This window comes from Rhinopithecus bieti, unplaced genomic scaffold, assembly GCF_001698545.2.
Source record: "Rhinopithecus bieti isolate Rb0 unplaced genomic scaffold, ASM169854v2 scaffold_9919, whole genome shotgun sequence".
NCBI classification, from domain to species: domain Eukaryota; kingdom Metazoa; phylum Chordata; class Mammalia; order Primates; family Cercopithecidae; genus Rhinopithecus; species Rhinopithecus bieti.
The window spans coordinates 3,040,156-3,061,633 of NW_016806411.1; the positions used below are offsets into that span (position 1 = coordinate 3,040,156).

The 21,478-nt window shown below is 39.1% G+C and overlaps 1 protein-coding gene across 6 annotated transcripts in view; it reads left to right on the forward strand.

Moving 5' to 3' along the window:
* Positions 1 to 21,478, forward strand: part of MDM2 (MDM2 proto-oncogene) — a 32,121-nt gene extending 10,643 nt beyond the window's left edge. For 3 of the 6 annotated variants that reach the window (XM_017876202.1, XM_017876201.1, XM_017876200.1), the window contains 7 exons: positions 1,559 to 1,608; positions 5,928 to 5,995; positions 6,122 to 6,218; positions 10,556 to 10,716; positions 17,389 to 17,544; positions 18,232 to 18,309; positions 20,809 to 21,478. In XM_017876202.1, the coding sequence (XP_017731691.1) occupies positions 1,559 to 1,608; positions 5,928 to 5,995; positions 6,122 to 6,218; positions 10,556 to 10,716; positions 17,389 to 17,544; positions 18,232 to 18,309; positions 20,809 to 21,384 (1,186 nt within the window). In that variant the 3' untranslated portion in view covers positions 21,385 to 21,478. The remainder of the gene's footprint in view (positions 1 to 1,558; positions 1,609 to 5,927; positions 5,996 to 6,121; positions 6,219 to 10,555; positions 10,717 to 17,388; positions 17,545 to 18,231; positions 18,310 to 20,808) is intronic. The other 3 variants (XM_017876203.1, XM_017876205.1, XM_017876204.1) reach the window with 2 other exon arrangements.

Here is a 21,478-nt window from a genome sequence, read left to right on the forward strand (position 1 = left end):
TTTGAGATGATGTCTTGCTCTGTTACCCAGGCTGCAACCTCTGCCTCCCAGGTTCAAGTGATTCTCTTGCCTCAGCCTCCTGAGTAGCTGGGATTACAGGTGCATGATACTATGTCCAGCTAATTTTTTGTATTTTTAGTAGAGATGAGGTTTTGCCATGTTGGCCAGGCTGATTTCGAACTCCTGACCTCACGTGATCTGCCTGCCTCGGCCTCCCAAAGTGCTGGGATTACAGACGTGAGCCACTGTGCCTGGTCTGAATATTGAATCTTCAGATAATGTTTGGAAGTATGATTTCCTTGGATTTGAATTCTAAATGTTGAGAGATAAGAAATAGGAGAAATTATTGACTTGAAAAGGATATGAATTAAAAATGTTATGGGTTTAGGTTGCCGTATCCTTATTCCCAAGGGTGAAAAAAGATAGTTGGGATTCATATTTCCTCTTAATATTGAGTGAGGAGCAGTATTTTGTGACTAACACTCTCTCAAATCCTTAGTTTAAAAAGAAAAGGGAAAAATCCATTGTGATATCAGCGAATACTGGGGTAAATGAATTATCCTCATGTTAGGATATAAACTTAATCAGGGCATATACATTTCTGTTTGATTCTTCGTTTTCCCCAGTGTCTGGTGGTACATGGTTGGTTTTCAGTCTGTATTTATTGAATGAATGAGTGCTGCTTTATCTGTTAATAAGTTTTTTTTTTTTTTTCTGAGTCAGAGTTTTGCCTTGTTGCCCAGGCTGGAGTGCAATGGCATGATCTTGGCTCACCACAACCTCCGCCTCCCAGGTTTAAGTGATTCTCCTGCCTCAGCCTCCCGAGTAGCTGGGATTACAGGCATGCGCCACCACGGCCAGCTAATTTTGTATTTTTAGTAGAGATAGGGTTTCTCCATGTTAGTCAGACTGGTCTTGAACTCCAGGCCTCAGGTGATCCGCCCTACTTGGCCTTCCGAAGTGCTGGGATTACAGGTGTGAGCCACCACGCCCAGCCTCTGTTAATAAGTTTTAAGATCAAGAAAGGAAGTTGAAGCTTGATGAAAGTCAAGATTATAATTCCTATTTAATGGATTTTGCATAACTCGATACTTTTTTTGGCAGTTTGTGTTTAATGGATTTTGCATAACTCGATACTTTTTTTGGCAGTTTGTGTTTAATGGATTTTGCATAACTCAATACTTTTTTTTGGCAGTTTGCTACTAAGCACAGAGCTGAAAACATTTCTGTTTGAAAATAAGTATGTTAAACTGCTTCCTGCTTGCACACCCATTTTTTGAGGTTTGGTAAAGTCCAAACAAAGCACATTTCAGGAATTGGCAGTGTGAAATCTTTCAACTAGAGAGACTTTAACAATTATTAAAAGTAGCTGTACGTAATCATTGTGCTACTAATTATTGTGCTTTTATGTGCCTACAAGCTTGCCAATGATAAATTTGGTTTTGAATGTGTGCAGTAGTTCATACTAAGTATGTATGTAAAAGTCTGGTTAAATCTAGCTTAATACAAATTATTTTAAAATGTACATCTCTTGTTATTTTTTTTTTCTGTCTACAAGGAAAATATATACCATGATCTACAGAAACTTGGTAGTAGTCAATCAGCAGGGTAAGTTAATTTTGAGCATCATGAATAAATACCATAAAACATTTTAAAGACATTTTGTTCATGTGCGTATGTTTTGTAATTGATTCTCTTTGAAAGTTGCTTTAATATTGTAATAAAAATATGATAAATTTATTAGAAGTACATATGAACTAAAACTAAAATTTATTAGAAGTACATATGAAACTAAACTAAATTGCTTTGTTATACGTGTGGGTTGTTTGTTTGTTTTTGAGATGGGCTCTCACTCTGTCACCCTGCTTGAAGTGCAGTGGTGTGGTCTTGGCTCACTGCATCCTCCACCTCCAGGGCTCAAATGATCCTCCCCCTCACATTATACTGAGGTTCTAATGTAAGGTTAAATACCTTGTTACATTAATTTAAGACTTGGGATATCAGAGTTAGGATTTGTTTTGAAAGGTCTATAATTTCAAAAGCTCCTATTTAGGAGTGATCTACCTTGAAAATGTATTGAAAGGCTTTGGGAAATAATACAGTTACCTAGGTAGGACCTTGTGTAAGGATGAAGGATGGGTCTTTTTCTTTGATTATAGACAAAATTTTGTTTACCAATTTGTGGAAGTGGAATTTTATGTTTCTACTTCTGGTTCTTAACTGGTTATTAACCAGATTAGAGATTGGTTATCTCTTATTTAAGAGATTGGGTCACATCTCTTAAATAAGCTGATAAAAGCATTGGGTTCTTGTTCCAGAAAGATGCACATGGGTACATATACATGGATAAGTCAATAAGTGTTTTACAACCTTCTTTCCATGAGAAAAGCCCAGATTTATTTGCTTGCTGACTTCCGTAGTACGATACTCTCATTTGAAGGCTAAAAACATGGAGTTGGGAAGAGATGTACACAGTTTGGTTTTTTTTTTTGAGAAGGAGTCTTGCTCTATCACCCAGGCTGGAGTGCAGTGGCACGATCTCGGTTCACTGCAACCTCTGCCTCCCAGGTTCAAGTAATTCTTCTGTCTCAGCCTCCCGAGTAGCTGGGACTGAAGGCTTATGCCACCATGCCCGGCTAATTTTTGTATTTTTAGTAGAGTCAGGGTTTCAGCTTATTGGCCAGGGTGGTCTCGAACTCCTGACCTTGCAATCTGCCTGCCTCGGGCTTCCAAGGTGCTGGGATTACAGGTGTGAGCCACTGCACCCAGCCCCACAGTTTGCTTTTGAGTGCTGGTTAGAGCTGTCTCTAGTACACTACACCCTTCCTAAAGCCCATCCTCGAACTACAGTTAAGAAATGCTGTTAGGCCAGGTGTGATGGCTCATGCCTATAATTCCAGCGCTTTAGGAGGCTAAGGCAGGAGGATCACTTGAGCCTAGGGGTTCAAGACCAGCCTAGGCAGCATGGCAAAATCCTGCCTCTGCAAAAACTACAAAAATCAGCTGGGTATAGTGGTGCATGCCTGTAGTCCTAGCTACTCAGGAGTCTGAGGCAGGAGGATTGTTTGAGCCCGGGAGGTCAGGACTGCAGTGAACGGTGATCATGCCATTCCAGTCCGGGTGACGAGCAAGACCTCATTTCTTAAAAAAGACAAAAACAAAAAAACACCTCTCAGGAGCTTATTTAGTTCCTAGAATGAAATGACCACTCCCTTGTACTTCCTCTATTCCATATTCAGATTTTATTGTAAAATTGCTTTGTTATACGTGTGGGTTGGTTGGTTGTTTTTGAGATGGACTCTCACTCTGTCACCCTGCTTGAAGTGCAGTGGTGTGGTCTTGGCTCACTGCATCCTCCACCTCCAGGGCTCAAATGATCCTCCCCCTCAGCCTCCCAAGTTGCTGGGACTACAGATGCACTCCACCGTGCCTGGCTAATTTTTCTGCATGTTTGGTAGAAATGGTGTTTTGCTATGTTGCCCAGGCTAGTCTCAATCTGAGCTCAAGAGATACTCTCACCTTGGCCTCCCAAAGTATAGGGATTATAGGCGTGAGCCACCACACCTGGCTGTTATACTTGTTTATATTTTTGTTACCTATGTGCTATTCAGGTTTGCATTCTGCATCACACAGTATAGTGTTTTATTAATGTGGTATTTAATAAATGTGTTGAATACTTATTTTTCCAAAGTTAGGATTTAAACCCCAGAAAAGTACCTCCATTTTATCCCAGAATAAAAGTAGTTATTAGGCTGATGATTTGGCATTTTATTGTTTTAAAGCTCTTTAAGAAATTGTATGATAGCTAAATATACAATTATAGTATTTGTAGTAGTATTTTGAGTTTTCTGAAGTATGTATCCCTGATGTATTCATTCCTTCATTTGTTTAAATAAACTTTGGCACATTACTAGAAAAATTGTATTACTGAAATGGAAACTTACAGATTATTTGCAGTCTGAGTTTGATTTAGGTATCAGTAGAATTAACTTCAGAACTCCTATTCCATGTTCTCAACTTTGTCACTTTTTTTTTGAGATGGAGTCTCCTCTGTTACTCAAACTAGAGTGCAGTGGCGTGATCTTGAATCACTGCAATCTCTGCTTCCCAGGTTTAAGCAATTCTTCTTCCTTAGCCTCCTGAGTAGGTGGGGTTACAGGTGCCTACCACCACGCCTGGTTAATTTTTGTATTTTTAGTAGAGAAAGGGTTTCACCATGTTGACCAGGCTGATCTCAAACTCCTGACCTCAGGTGATCATCCCACCTTGGCCTCCCAAAGTGCTGGGATTACAGGCGTGAGCCGCTGTGCCTGGCCTGGGGCTTCCTTTTTATTACATCTTTTTTGTAGCAGCTGTTTATACTAATCCAAAATTCCTGGACAATGTAACCTACTATGTACAACTTAAGAAAATTAGTGTAATACCTTACCCGTAGTATAAAGAGAAAATTAACATATGATAATGCATAATTTCAAAATGTTAATGTCCGGGTATAAGTTTACTGTTAAGATGAAAATGTTTCCAAGGGGGTAGTAAAGGGTATTTGATGATGATTATCTGTATATCCCAAATCTGAAACGTTGACTTTTGAGCTCCAAGTCTTTATATCCAACTACAAATGAAACCTATGTGTCTGAATAACTCAGTTTGTTATCTTCCCATCCAATCTGTTTATCTTTCTAAAGTTTCTCTTTTCGTGAATAGTGCCACTCATTTATTCACCCAAGGCAGAATCTTGGAATCATCTTAACTCCTTTCTTCTTTGCCTTCTATTATCAAATACCAGGTCTTGTTGGTTTTTACCTATTTAATTTCTCTGGAATTTGCCTTCCATGCCTTAGTTTAGGCTTTAATCATTTTTAGTTTGTATTGCAATTGTCTAATACTGGTTTTCCTGCCTCTGCCCTCTTTTTCTTATATTTTGCCAGAGTGATTTGTCACTCTTCTGCTTAAAATTACCATTTAGGAGTTCATTATTGCTCTCTGGATGTAATATTTTCTGTGAGCTAGAAATCAGTTTTATTTCTTGGACTAAAATGCTTTTTAATGGTGAGTGGCTGCAACATCGCATTAGGGAAGATTCTGAAGTATCTGCTGGGAAGAATGCAGTGATAAGGGAATGACAGCCTGAGTCCTGCTCTGGCTAGACACACAGGATCCTTTACAATCTGAACCTGCCTACATTCCAGTAATAATGAACTGCTTGTGGTGTCCTGCAACAGGAACTGTTAGTTTGCTTTTGAATACTTTTTCACATGGCGTTTTCTTGGTCTGGAATGGCCTTTCCTAGCCCTATTTTCACATTGTCCTACAAAATATTTCCTGATTTTTTGCTCCTCAGACACTCCCTGTCCCTACCAAATAATGACTGTCCTGTCTCTCTGCTAATTTATCTTACAATCTTTTAATGTCTTTTTTTTTTTTGAGACGGAGTCTGGCTCTGTTGCCCAGGCTGGAGTGCAGTGGCTGGATCTCAGCTCACTGCAAGCTCTGCCTCCCGGGCTTACACCATTCTCCTGCCTCAGCCTCCCAAGTGGCTGGGACTACAGGCGCCCGCCACGTCGCCCGGCTAGTTTTTTGTATTTTTTTTTAGTAGAGACGGGGTTTCAACGTGTTAGCCAGGATGGTCTCAATCTCCTGACCTCGTGATTCGCCCATCTCGGCCTCCCAAAGTGCTGGGATTACAGGCTTGAGCCACCGCGCCCAGCCTTAATGTCTTGATTATACTTTGCTCTTCTACCTTAAAGTTGAATTATTTTATTTACATCTGCAACATTTAGTATGAGGGTGCCACCTGGAAAATACATGTTTAATGTTTATTGAAAGGTTAAATTGCATAAGGGTTTGTGTTAGACTGATCGCATATCTACTGAATAGTGGCCCTCCCCCCACCCACCAAGTTTCTGATTCTTTTTCTTTTCTCTCAGAATCATCAGACTCAGGTACATCTGTGAGTGAGAACAGGTGTCACCTTGAAGGTGGGAGTGATCAAAAGGTAATCTTTAAGTAAATTTCTCATTCTAATGTAATATTATTTGCCAATTAGAAAGGTTATTTACAACAAATTAGCTTACTGGTTATGTTAAGTTTGTTGTATTTTATTTTTTTCCTGAATACTTAGGACCTTGTGCAAGAGCTTCAGGAAGAGAAACCTTCATCTTCACATTTGGTTTCTAGACCATCTACCTCATCTAGAAGGAGAGCGATTAGTGAGACAGGTATATATGGATATTTGACACATTCACACAGCTTTTTGATGTTCTTTCTTTAATGAAATTAGTGCTTTTAGACTTAATTAAATTGTTCCCTTTTTTTGGTTGAGATGAATTAACCTCTGAGTTTTTTCATTCTTGATTTTATTAGATTTACAAATTGCTTATTTAGCAATATTTTTCTGGCTGACTACAGCAGGCACAGTTTACTGTGCCCCACTGGAGTTTATAGTTAGCCAACTCTCTGTTAAGATAATAGGAGGTGGCTGGGTGTGATGGCTCACGCCTGTAATCCCAGCACTTTGGGAGGCGGCGGATCACGAGGTCAGGAGTTCAAGACCAGCCTGGCCAACATGGTGAAACCCCGTCTCTACTAAAAAAAAAAAAAAGTAGCTGGGCCTGGTGTCGCACACTACTCAGGAGGTTGAGGAAGGAGAATCGCTTCAACCCGGGAGGTGGAAGTTTCAGTGAACCAAAATTGCGCCACTCCAGCCTGGGTAACTGAGCAAGACTTTGTCTAAAAAAAAAAGATAATAGGAGGCAGGCATATAAACTGTATTTTCACCTTTATTCTTAGTCACCTTAACAGTTAAAATTTTAAATTGTTGTTTTTAATAAATGATAGTACATACCTATGAGTTTTAAAACAGAAAGTAAATAACATTTTAGAAATGAAGAGATAAGGGCCAGGTGCGGTGGCTCACACCTGTAATCCCAGTACTTTGGGAGGCCGAGATGGGCAGATCACAAGGTCAGGAGATCGAGACCATCCTGGCTAACACGGTGAAACCCCGTGTCTACTAAAAATACAAAAAATTAGCCAGGCATGGTGTTGGGTGCCTGTAGTCCCAGCTACTCGGGAGGCTGAGGCAGGAGAATGGCATGAACTGGGGAGGCAGAGCTTGCAGTGAGCCGAGATCACACTACTGCACTCCAGCCTGGGCGACAGAGCGAGACTCTGTCTCAAGAAAAAAAAAAAAGAGAAAATAATTGAGAACAATTAGTAGAGGAGAAGACTGTAGCCTGAGGAAGTCACAGTAACTAAGACCGTATGATTCAGATGAAAGAGAATGTCAGATCAGTGAAACAGAGTAAATGAACCCAGACCAGAATCTTATACATGCGGGCAGAAGACAGGAAGGGCAGAGGTGTCTAGGGCAGAGGTGGAACTAGAACAAATGGTAGTTACTTGGGAAAAAGGTGAAGTTAACATCTGTACCTTATGCCAAAATGAATTTCAAATGAGTTTAAAAGATAAATGAAAAATAGAATGCAACATATTTGAAAGATAGTCACTTTAAATTTGACTGTTAGTATCTGTATTACATAAAAAGTCTCCCCAAATCAATAAGGAAAACATTAAAACTTCAAATAGCAAAAAGGGCAGACAGTTCACAGAAATTTCCCACAGTAAATACAAATGACTAATAAATATGGGGAGAGGGTGAATTTTGGTGATTTTAGCTTTACAGATAGTAAAAAAATGCCAAAAGGGTGTCCTTTTGGTCTATCAAATTAGCAAAAATAAATTTTTTACTCATCCTTACAACTTGTGTATTAGCACTGATAAACCGTTGGTCTACAAATTGGTATAAGTTGGTAAAATTGATTAAATTTTCAGATTATAAAAAAGCTTAGATGGCCTGGTGCTGCAGTGGCTCACACCTGTAATCCCAGCACTTTGGAAGGCTGAGGTGGGTGGATCTCTTGAGTTTAGGAGTTCGAGACCAACCTGGCAAGCATGGTGAAGCTCGGTCTCTATTAAAAATACAAAAATTAGCCGGGTGTGGTGGCAGGCGCCTGTAATCCCAGCTACTCGGGAGGGTGAGGCAGGAGAATCACTTGAACCTAGGGGGTGGAGGTTGCAGTGAACCAAATCGTGCCATTGCACTCCAGCCTAGGTTACAGAATGAGACTCCATCTCGAAAAAAAAAAAAAAAAAGTCTTAGAGTTCTTAACATTATCCTAGTAACTCCGTTTCTAGGAATCTATCCTCAGGATGTAATTAAACATTCAAAGATTTATATGTAGAGATATTAATTACAGCATTATTTATAATTGCAGCCCGGCCAAGATCACCTTTTTTAAGATAGGGAATACAAACAGGATTAAGAACTCATGTGAAGAACTTGTGATCTAGTTGTGGAGATAAAACATAAAAATTCTTAATGGGATGTAAGAGTATTTTGGGAATTGAGAGGAAGAGGAGATGACTTTTGATTAGATAGGCCAAGAGAGGGAAATGAAATGAGCAAAGGTATGAGAGTTGTACCTGTTTCAGGGATGTGGATTTTATTTCACTTAATACCATAACCCTATTAAATACATATAAGGCTGCAATGAACACCTTTGCACATACATCCTTAAATTATTATGGAGATATTTCTCTAGGATAGAGAAATTGCCTGCAAAATGTTGGACGATTTAATATTCTTACTAACTGTATAAAAATGTCCTTTCTTGGCTGGGCGCGGTGGCTTGCACCTATAATCCCTGCACTTTGGGAGGCTGAGGCAGGCGGATTACCTGAGGTCAGGAGTTCGAGACCAGCCTGGCCAACATGGTGAAACCCTATCTCTACTAAAAATACAAAGATGAGCCAGGCGTGGTGGCAAGCGCCTGTAATCCCAGCTACTTGGGTGGCTGAGGCAGGAGAATCTCTTGAACCTGGGAGGTGGAGGTTGCAGTGAGCCAAGATTGCGCCATTATACTCCAGCCTGGGGCACAAGAGTGAGACTTTGTCTCAAATAAATAAATAAATAAATAAAGTCCTTTCTCAAATCTTTGATATTGTCTCATTTTAATTTTTGTCATTCTGATGAGTGAAAAATGAGATCATTTCCCTTTGCATTTCTTTGATCCCTAGGAGGTAGGAGATTTTTTTTTTCCATTACTCAAGTACATGACTCAAGATTTTTCATATGTTTATTAGTCATTTGTATTTCTTCTGTGACTTGCTTTTTCCTGTTTCCTTCAAAAAAAATCCAGTCTATCTTGATTTGGTAGGACTTTGTATAATATGTATGATATGGGTATTTTTTATTATATATGTTGCAGATATTATCTTCGAATTTGACCTTGGCCTTTTAACTTTTGTTTGGTATGTTATTTTGCCATGTAAACCTTGACATGGTCTAACCTTGATAGTCTTTTTCTTGAGGGCTTTGCAGTATTATGAAATACTTCTCCACGCCAGCATTATAAGTATATTTTGTTATAGGTACTTGCATGGTTTTGTTCTTTATATTTAGATCTTTAATCCACCAGGAATTCATTTTTATGTCTAGTGTAAGGTAGGATTCTCATGTCTAACAGATTTGTCTAACATTCTGACCCATTCAGAGATAATTTATTATTTAAAATAAAATGGAAAATTTTTACTGGTTTTGATTTCTGTTTAAAATATAGGATACTGAAGAGCCGGGTTTAGTGGCTTAGGCCTGTAATCCCAGCACTTTGGGAGGCTGAGGCACTGGGATCACTTGAGGCCAGGAGTTTGAGACCAGTGTGGCCAAAATGGTGAAACGATCTCTACCAAAAGCACAAAAATTATCCAGGCATGGTGGTGCGCGCCCGTAATTCCAGCTACTTGGAGGCTGAAGTCACAAGAATCACTTGAACCTGGGAGGCAGAGGCTGCAGTGAGCCGAGAATGTACCACTGCGCTCCAGCCTGGATGGTCGAGTGTGACTCTGTCTCAAAAGAAAAAATGTAGGGTACTGAAGAAATTGAAACGCTAAGAATACCTTATAAGTAAATTAACCACTTTGGCTCTTTTCAGAAAAAAAAAAAGAGCTCTTATATTTTAAAGTTTGGTTTTGGCAGAAAAAAAATTCCTGGATTGTTTGGTTAATAAAACTTTATTAGATGGATTAAATTGTGATGTATGGAGATAGAGTTCTGAAAGAAGAATAGAAACCTTTTAAAAAATCGTATTCTCAGCCTAGGCAACATGGTGAAACCCTGTCTATACAAAATATAGAAAAATTAGTGAGCTGTGGTGGTGCGTTCCTATGGTACCAGCTACTTGGGAGGCTGAGGTTGAGGTGGGAGGATCGCTTAAGTCCATGAGGCAGAGGTTGCAGTGAGCTGAGATTGCACCTCTGTACTCCAGCCTGGGCGACAGAGCAAGACCCTGTCTCAGAAAATAAATAAATAAACAAACAAATACACACATACAGCTAGTGTTCTGCTGTAACTCTTAGTTGGACAGATTCAATAAAACAGTGTTAACTTTTGAAGCTAATTTTATTGAAACTAAGTTTCTGTACAAATAGGTACTCAAAACAGCTCAATTTTCTAAATCACAGTACAGCAATTTATTTTTTTTCCTTACATATCCAGAAGAAAATTCAGATGAATTATCTGGTGAACGACAAAGAAAACGCCACAAATCTGATAGTATTTCCCTTTCCTTTGATGAAAGCCTGGCTCTGTGTGTAATAAGGGAGATATGTTGTGAAAGAAGCAGTAGCAGTGAATCTACAGGGACGCCATCGAATCCGGTAATGTTCTCATTTTAAGTAAGGCAAGACTCTTACTGTTAAACTCTTAGTCCTGGCAGTCCTAATAAGCATACTGATCGAATGTACATGTGTCTTACGAGATTGATGCAAAACACAGTGCTAAATTTTACTTTAAAATAAAACTACTGTATTGATCTCCGCCTTCAATGCAAGGTATTGTGAGAAATGTGGAAAATAGTGGAGTAACACTGGTATTGGTAAAATTAGTAGTAGTATTAGTAATTATCGGTGTCACTGTATGTATTAGAGAATATTTGTGGACCACTGCACCAATAGTACATTCAAATAAATTGGAGCATAGAGTTGTTTGAGAATTTTGAAATAAAGGAACAAAACCAAAAATTTGGTTCAGTTAAATATTTTAAAATTTTAAGGCAAATTTGACTATTTAGAGTAAAAATATCTTTTATTATAGCCATCAGCAAAAAAGTCAACATAGTCTGAACTTAACATTTGCCAAATAGGTCTAGACATCAAGTAAGTTCTATTTACTTACGCTGTAAAATACAGGTTTATACTGGGCTGGGTGTGGTGGCTCACGCCTGTAGTCGCAGTACTTTGGAAGACTGAGGCGGGTGGATCACCTGAGGTCAGGAGTTCAAGACCAACCTGGCCAACAAGGTGAAACCCTGTCTGTACTGAAAATACAAAAACTAGCCAGGTGTGGTGGCACACGCTTGCAGTCCCAGCTACTCGAGAGGCTGAGGCAGGAGGATCGCTTGAACTCAGGAGGTGGAGGTTGCAGTGAGTCGAGATCGTACCACTGCACTCCAGCCTGGGTGACAGAGAGACTCAGTCTCAAAAAAAAAAAAAAAAAAAAAACAGAAAGAAATGCAGATTTATTTATTGCATGGATGACGGGAGAGTATCAGTGTTTTCTAATTACTAATACAGACTTCCGAAATATTAGCAAGCAGCATTTCTTAAGAGATGTCACTGAAAGACGTTTGGTAAAATCTTTTTTTGTTAACAAGAATGCTTGACAAGTGGAATATTTTGTTTTGTATGTCTTTAAACAAGCTTGTCCAACCCATGCCCTGTGGGCCATATGCCAAGATGGCTTTGAATGTGGCCTAACACAAATTCATAAACTGTCTTAAAATATTATGAGTTTTTTTTTTTTTTTTTACAATTTTTTTCCTGCTCATCAGCTGTTGTTAGTGTATTTTACGTGTAGCCCAAGACAATTCTTCCAATGTGGCCCAGGGAAACCAAAGGATTGGATACGGTTTTTGGTAATATGGCAGTGTCTGATGGTCATTATTCTGGATATTAGTAATCCTTGTAATCCTTGTATAGTTCTCTAGAAGATGTAGGAGATGGAACCAATTGTGATAGTAATCCTAGTCTTTTACCTATTCTTGTTAAGTCCTGTATTATCTTTTTATTTTTCTCTTCCAAAGTAGTGATTGTTTGAACGCATACCCGCCCTCTAGAATTACTGTACTTAACGGAGCTGTTACTCATGTAGACCACTAGATGGCATACAGAGCTCCTGCTCGGCCTGAGAGCAGGTTCTTCATTCGTAGATAATTTAAGTTTATACCAGCTTCCATACAGTTGAGATGGCACTGCAGATAAGTGGTAGTCAAGGTAGATATGATTCTTGTCTTCATGGGGAGATAGATCATTAATGACAAAAATGAAAAAATTTAATAAATCCAGTGAAAAAACAGAGGTGCTTGAGAGGAAATATGTATGATAAAATTGAATCCAATTAAAACCTGATGAGTACACAACCTACAAGTTTGGTTAAAAAGAGAATTATCATACCCTATTTATTTATTTATTTATTGAGATCGAGTCTCTCTATTGCCTAGGCTGGAGTGCAGTGGTGCAATCTTGGCTCACTGCAACCTCCGCCTCCCAGGTTCAAGCAATTCTCATGTCTCAGTCTCGTGAGTAGCTGGGATAACAGGCTCCCACCACCACACCTGGCTAATTTTTGTATTTTTTAGTAGAGACAGGGTTTCACTATGTTGGCCAGGCTGGTCTTGAACTCCTGACCTCAAGTGATCTGCCTGCCTTGGCCTCCCAAAGTGTTGGGATTACAGACGTTGAGCCACCACACCTGGACCCCCATTAAATGTATAGTTTTTGTTAAAGTTATATCAGAATTCTAGCTGAATGATATTTAGAGTTCTTGTTTCTGCTTTGTACCTGGGACACTGCCTTGTTACTGATACGGCTTTGAGGAGTAGAGGAACACCAGGTTTTTTGTTTTGAGTTGAATTAGGTAAAATGACATGGACACACATGGAGTGATTTTAAGGAGCAGAGAGTTTAATAGGCAAGAAGGGAGAAGGCAGAAGGAAGAAGCTCCCCCTTACAGAGATGGAGGGGGGCTCTAAAGCTGAAAGAGGAGACCTCACATACTAGCCAGTTTTATGTGATGGCTGGAGGGAGCGGTGTCTTATTTGCATAGGGCTCAGAGGGTTGGTTTAACCAGGCATGTCATTTAGCCCTCGAGAAAACTAGCCCTCCCACTCTAGTCCTTTAATACTGCAAATGCAGGGTGCCATGACATTTTACACACGTGGGGTTATGTGGGGGCGGCCATGCTGTTAGGTACCTGTTGGGGCAAGGGCAAGAAGATGACAGTGGGAATCGCCGTGTTGGGTGGACCCTCTTGTATTTGCATCTTAAAGGTTGCCAGCCTTTAAGAGCCAGGGTTTTATGCTAGACAAGAAATGTTTCTGGAGTGGAGCTACAAAAAACCTTCCAAGAACCACTTTCCCTTTCTATTTGCCTAAAATAATTTCGTAATAACTCCCACCTCATTATCAAAGTGTGGAGTTAGAGGGGTATTTCTTTTTGTTAGTCCTGTCCTGCATTCTCTTAAAAAACCCTATCTATTAAAAAATCTCAGCTGGGCGCGCTGGCTCATGCTTGCAATCCCAGCACTTTGGGAGGTCCAGGCGGGTGGATCACCTGAGGTCAGGAGTTCAAGATCAGCCTGGCCAACATGGTGAAACCCCATCTCTACTAAAAATACCAAAAATTAGCTGGGTGTAGTGGCGGGCACCTGTAATCCTAGCTACTCAGGAGACTGAGACAGGAGAATCGCTTGAACCCAGGAGGTGGAGGTTGCAGTGAGCTGAGATCACACCATTGCAAGGGCAACAAGAGCGAAACTCCATCTTCAACAACAACAACAACAAAATCTCGTTTTTCAGGTTAAGTCCCTAGTTGTGAAAGCTTTTGGTAGGGCCCGTTTTTTTTTCTTCTGCATTTTAATTTCCCTCATTTGAGAATGTTATAGTCATCACTGGGTGTCATCATTCACCAGTTTGTGAAGGGAGTTAAAGGAAAGTGCATTCCTCTCCCATCTTTTCTTTCTTTGGAGTTTAGTAAATTGTGGGAAACTAAGACTGTGTTCTAGACTGTACACCACACAGTTTATATTATCATCTTCTGTCATTTTTGCAGCCTCAGATTCCATTTTTAGCTAAGACTGGGGTTTTAAATAACTTGTTTAAGGTTCCTACAACTGTCACAATTGGAATTCAAATAATTCTAGGTATTTCTCACTGCAAAAATCTAAAATCTTTGCAGAGCAAGCCTATCTGATGCTTTAAAAAAAATTATTTTTTAAAATTTTTGAGATAGTCTCTCACTCCATTGCCCAGGCTGGAGTGTAGCGGCGTGATCGTGGCTTACTGCAGCCTCAACCTCCTGGGTTCAAGCGATCCTTCCTCCTCAGCCTTGAGAGTTAGCTGGGACTACAGGTGTGTAGCACCACACCTAATTTTTTTTACTCTTTTTTTTCAGAGATGAGGTCTCGGCCTGTTGCTCAGGCTGGTCTCAAACCACTGGGCTTATGTGATTCTCCTGCTTTGGCTCCCAGAGTATTGGTATTACAGGCATGAGCCACCACCCGCAGCCTGATGCTTTTTAAATATATAGTATTTAGGCCTGGTGTGGTGGCTCACACCTGTAATCCCAGCACCTTGGGAGGCTGAGACAGGCGGATCACAAGGTCAGGAGATCGAGACCATCCTGACTTAACACAGTGAAACCCTGTCTCTACTAAAAATACAAAAAATTAGCTGAGCGTGGTGGCGGGCACCTGTAGTCCCAGCTAGTGGGGAGGCTGAGGTGGGAGAATGGCGTGAACCCGGGAGGCGGAGATTGTAGTGAGCTGAGATCACGCCAGTGCACTCCAGCCTGGGCGACAGAGCGAGACTCTGTCTCCAAAAAATATATATATTATATATTTAAAAATATATATTATTAAATTTGCATATAAATTATTTTATTTAATATATAAAATATAAATAATTATATAGAAAATATTTTAACATATTTTTATATATAATATTTAAAATATATAGAGAGAGAATTATAATAGTTTCTGGGGCATTCGTTTATGAACATTAGCCAAAACTTTTTAAAACCACTCCTAATATTGCATTTTTTTATAGTATCCTAGGACAGCAATTGGCAAACTTTCTGTAAAGAAAGAGCCAGACAGTTAATTATTTGGGCTCTGCAGGGCAATGGTTTCTGTCACAGCTACTCAGCTCCACTCTTGTAATGCAGGAGCAATCGTAGACAACAAGTCAACAAATAGGCATGGCTGTGTTCAGTAAAACTTTATTTATAAAAGTAGATGGGTGATGGGCCACAGTTTGCAGACCCCCTACCATAGAGTATGTTTTCTGAGACTTAATGTTTCTTGTGATTTACCCCCTTATTCTAAAATTAGTGCACTTTAGTTAGTTGAAGTATTTGGTTTGTGGGGTTGCTTTGTTAGAGTGTTAATTGTATCCTAATTTGACTTGTGATTCTAATTTGGTAGTAGAGCCCCTGTTAGGAATTAGAGCTGCAACTTGATGAATGTTGCTTTTACTGTCCTTCTTAACACTACTCTTTTAAAAGTCTTTTGACATCAGAGGCCTAAAATAATACACTTTGTTTCCGTTTTTAGAACTGATGCAAATATGGATATCATTTAATCTAAGCTCCTTTTCTAGATGAAGTAGCTACAGCCTTTAGAAGTTAAATGATATGGGCTGGGCGCGGTGGCTCACGGGTGTAATCCCAGCACTTTGGGAGGCTGAGGTTGTGGATCACTAGAGGTCAGGAGTTCGAGACCAGCCCAGCCAACATGGTGAAACCCCGTCTCTACTAAAAATATAAAAATTAGCCAGTTGTGGTAGTGGATGCCTGTAATCCGAGCTACTTGGGAGGCTGAGGCGGGAGAATAGCTTGAACCTGGGAAGCGGAGGTTGCAGTGAGCCGATATCATGCCACTGCATTTCAGCTTGGGTAATAGAGCAAAAAAAAGGGCCAGGCACAGTGGCTCACACCTGTAATCCTAACACTTTGGGAGGCCAAAGTGGTCGAATTGCTTGAGGTCAGGAATTCAAGACCAGCCTGACCAACATGGTGAAGCCCCACCTCTACTAAAAATACAAAAATTAGCCAGGCATGGTGATGCATGCCTGTAGTCCCAGCTACTTGGTAGACTGAGGCAGGAGAATCGCTTGAACTTGGGAGGTGGAGGTTGCAGTGAGCCGAGATCAGGCCACTGCACGCAAGTCTGGGCAACAGAGCAAGATTCCGTCTCAAAATAAATAAATAAATAGATAAAATTAGCTACTTAGTGGCAAGTATAGAATAAGTCATATCCTGACTACTAGACTTTTTCCAGTTGTAGCCTTCTGCTTAATATATGCTCCTACCCTTAGCCACTAACAGCAAATGTTATTGGCCTGAAGGTCTTATTAGGTTCGTATACAATTTATTGAAGTCCTGAAATGAGGAATCAGGTGAGCAGCTACAGATTTTTTTTTTTAATTTTCTGAAGGCTCTTTAAAAGAGAATCTCAAAGTTTATTAAAAAAGGTAAGTATCTATGACTCAAGAGACATTTTTCTAAGAAAAAAAACCCATAAGTATTATAAGTGTTGTGTCTTGTTACTTGTATTCTACCAATTTGGACATATAAAGATGAGTAAAGACTGGTCTTAGCTCAAAGTGTATATAATTCAGATGAGAATCATGCCTGCAAAATTGTGTTTTGCATAATTTATTTGTGAGACTATATAATTCATTATTATACAAGTAGTAAGGATAATTAAAGGTGGAAGAGCCTTTTCAGTTACTGTATTGACAAAGGCTTAGTCAAAGAAGGATGAATAGGATTTTGAAACAAATTATTCTAGTTAGAGGGGGAAAGTGTGGAAGTTGAAATGCCAAGATTAGTTGAGGAAGCAATCTAGATCTGGCAGGATTGTCCATATTTAGTAAGGGAAAAGGGGTGTCTAGTTGAAGACAGACAAAGATGTTAATACAGTCACACTGTATGTACTTTCAATGCCAAGAGACTTTGGCATTTTTCCTTTATGCAGTGGGGTTTTGAACAGGGAAAATAACATAGTAATAACCTTGAAATCTTAATCTAGTTTAAGTGTGCAGGATGGATCTGAGGAGGAAATGTGCGTGGCAACCAGCTCCAGGATGACTGGGGGGTACCCAGTCCTCCCCCCACCGATTTCCCTCGGGAAGTCCCGGATCGGAGTAGCAGGCCCATCCCCCAAGTGTTACACTCCACTAGCAGCAGCAGAGGCACAGGGATGAGTTAGGAAACTGTTACAGAGGTCAAGAGCTGATGTTTATTAAGTTATATATTTTTTTCTTGTTTTAGGATCTTGATGCTGGTGTAAGTGAACATTCAGGTGATTGGTTGGATCAGGATTCAGTTTCAGATCAGTTTAGTGTAGAATTTGAAGTTGAATCTCTCGACTCAGAAGATTATAGCCTTAGTGAAGAAGCCCAAGAACTCTCAGATGAAGATGATGAGGTAGTATTTTTTTCCCCTCTAATTATATTGGAAAATTATTAAATATTTTCCATGTTCATTGACTTTGAGATTGGAATAATAATAAATTCAGATTTCACTTGAAATCTTTACCTCTTGATTTGTTCAAACTAACACATTGGTTTGTGGGCCTGAGGATTTCATAGTTCTTAATCATCTGATTTATATTATTATATTACTACTAATGCCAAGAAATCAATAGACCTCAATGAACATGCTTATTATAATGGTCTGTTCACTTTTAAAAAATATAATTCAATTACTGTTTTAATATTAACTTACTTTTTATAAAAGTAAAACATGCATACAGTTAAAGTCAAATAGTACCCCCAGAGATCTGTCTCCCAGAAGTGACTGCCTTTAACATTTCTAGCTATTTCCCTATTATTTAATATCTCCATATTATTTATTTATAAAGTAAAACCACTTAGCTGAATGTTTTGTTTTATTCATCCTAAACATCCTTTGTATTGACTTTTACCATTGTGGGTAAGGATTTCTCTCTCCTGCATTTTTTTCCCTCTTTACACTCACTCACTCTATTTGAAATTGTCTAAGACTTTCTCATATGTTGTAGTACATGATGCTTGTTTAGGACTTATTACTAGGAAGCCTTCTGATTGAAGGAAAAAGGGTGATGAATTGTTGCTAATGAATGTGTTTTATTAGGTATATCGAGTTACTGTGTATCAGGCAGGGGAGAGTGATACAGATTCATTTGAAGAAGATCCTGAAATTTCCTTAGCTGTAAGTATATATCTACTTTTTTAAGAAATAAAAAAATTACATTAAGGTCAAGATTAGGAAAATATGTCTAGCCTACTTTCTGAAATGAACTGATTTTATAAAGTTAAAATGTTTTGTAAAGTCTGAATAAAGCATTTTCTTTTATTTGTTGTGATGAGACATGCAGCTATAATTTTATTTTAGGTTAGGTGCTAGAATTTGAACTTTTTTTTTTTTTTTTTTTTTTTTTTTTAAAACAGGGTGTTACCTTCTGCCAGGCTGGAATTGGCAATGGTGCAATCTCAGTGCACTGCAGCCTCCACCTCCCAGGTTCAAGCGATTCTCGTGCCTCCAGTCTCCGAGTAGCTGGGATTACGGCGTACACTACCATACCCCATTAATTTTTTTATGTTTAGTAGAGATGGGGTTTCACATGTTGGCTAGCTGGTCATGAACTCCTGACCTTAAGTGATCTGGCCCACCTTGGCCTCCCAAAGTGCTGGGATTACGGCATGAGCCACTGTCAGCTGAATTTGTACTTTTTGATGTGTATTTTGGAAAATTTCATGTATCTCCAAGTATACTCCATCCACCAGCTTTAACTATTACCAGCATTTTGCCAACCTTGTCCAAATGTAAGCTTTTTTTTTTTTTTTCAATTGAGATAAGGGTTCGCTGTCATCCCGGCTGTGAGTGCCCAGTGACACGACATAGGCTCACCTGCAGCCCACCTGCCTCAGGCTCAAGTGATCTCCCACCTCAGCTCCTGAGTAGCTGGGACCTACAGGTGCAATGCATCCACCCAGCTAATTTTTGTATTGTTTGTTAGAGATGTCACCATGTTGCAGAATGGTCTCGACTCCTGGCTCAAGTGATCCACCTGCCTCAGTCCTCCCAAAGTGCCAGGATTACAGGTGTGAGCATCATGCCCAGCCAAATGTAACATTTTTAATTATTGATTGTTTATAAAATGTGGTAGGATTTGCCATTAAAGAATTTAAAGCTTAAATGTTTACATCTCATGCATACTTCCACTGACTTCCTGAGGTAGTTATAGGTTTTTTTAAAACTATCGTGCTTTAGTTTTTGTTCTTAATATTGCCTTAATATATTTAAATAGGAAATAAATTCATTTTTCTGAGTTTATAAAGTTACTAATTATCAAATGCAAAAAAGGATGAAAATTCCAAGAGTTTCCTAAGTTTTTAGTGTATTAGAAATAATTTAAGATAGTTGAATAATTTGATGTTGAGTTAAAATAGATACTTTTAATTTTTTAAATCTATTCTAAGACTCAAATTATTTTAGATATTGATCTTGCAATTTATTGGACTTTTGATATACTTTTACTCCATATTGCAAGGCCTTTTCTTTGGTTTTATGATCTGTGAAAAACCCCCTTGTATAACTTGAAAACAGAAGAATGAGTAATCTGTTTTTATTGCCCCGTCTTATGGTCATTTGTGAAGCAATCTCAAAATGGTTACGGAAAGGCCTCTTGCCGGTTTTCACTTGTTAGTGTCCTCAGGCAAGAACCATGCTTCAGCTAAGGCGAAAAGATAGGGTATGTAAAAAAAAAGGCTGGGGGTGTGGGAGAGTGTGTTATCCAAATCGCATGGTGGAAAGGTTTGCAGGATGAAACACTGGGAAAAGGAAGAAGCATTGAGCAGTCACAGAGATGAGAACACAGGAAAGGATAGACAAGTAAAGGGCATATATTATGGTTATTGACCAAGGATGGTAGGTTTTAGCGGCAATGCTTGCTGTGAAAAATGTTTTAGCATTTCTCTTGTGGATGGGGTTAGGGAGTACTCAGGTAAACCATGGTTTTAGAGCACTTCTAAGGTACTTCCAGTCACTGGTGGATTAGGAAGTCTTTCTCTAGGAGGCAGGTTTCATCTAGATTGGTTGGATGGACTCTTGGAATAGCGTCTAGGGTGGGAGTGGGTATAGGCTGCACGACAGAGTAAAAGATCCCATAGACTTGCTTCAACTAAAGGAAGCAACTGCATTTGTGTCCAGAAACAGAGAACTTTATAGGTACGTGATTAATATCACATCACAGTTAATACATTTTTAGTTTAGAAGTTTTCAGGATGGTATGAGTGAAAAAAATGGGTGTACTTACTCTACTTTAGGAGAGACTGTTACATATTGACCTTTTAAAAATCCGTTTTGTGTATAATTGAGACATATAACATGTTTGACACACTTGTAAATAGTGAAATGATCACTACAGTCAAGCAAATTAATGTAATCCATTATCTTGAATAGTTAACCTTTCTTGTGTGTGTGGTAAAAATACCTAAAATCTACTCTTTCAGTAAATTTCCAGTATACCAATATATAACTAGCTATAGTCGTCATGCTGTTCACGGTGACTATTTTATATAAAACATGAAACACTGAATACTGAGCTGTATGATATATTTTACCTTAGACATAGCAAAGTTGCTAGCATTCCTGTGACTAGTAGTTAAAGGGTTACAGAAACTGACTCTGTGTCTTATTTCATTGAAGGACTATTGGAAATGCACTTCATGCAATGAAATGAATCCCCCTCTTCCATCACATTGCAACAGATGTTGGGCCCTTCGTGAGAATTGGCTTCCTGAAGATAAAGGGAAAGATAAAGGGGAAATCTCTGAGAAAGCCAAACTGGAAAACTCAACACAAGCTGAAGAGGGCTTTGATGTTCCTGATTGTAAAAAAACTATAGTGAATGATTCCAAAGAGTCGTGTGTTGAGGAAAATGATGATAAAATCACACAAGCCTCACAATCACAAGAAAGTGAGGACTATTCTCAGCCATCAACTTCTAGTAGCATTATTTATAGCAGCCAAGAAGATGTGAAAGAGTTTGAAAGAGAAGAAACCCAAGACAAAGAAGAAAGTGTGGAATCTAGTTTGCCCCTTAATGCCATTGAACCTTGTGTGATTTGTCAGGGTCGACCTAAAAATGGTTGCATTGTCCATGGCAAAACAGGACATCTTATGGCCTGCTTTACATGTGCAAAGAAGCTAAAGAAAAGGAATAAGCCCTGCCCAGTGTGTAGACAACCAATTCAGATGATTGTGCTAACTTATTTCCCCTAGTTGACCTGTCTGTAAGAGAATTATATATTTCTAACTAACCCTAAGAATTTAGACAACATGAAAATTATTTACATATATCAAAGTGAGAAAATGC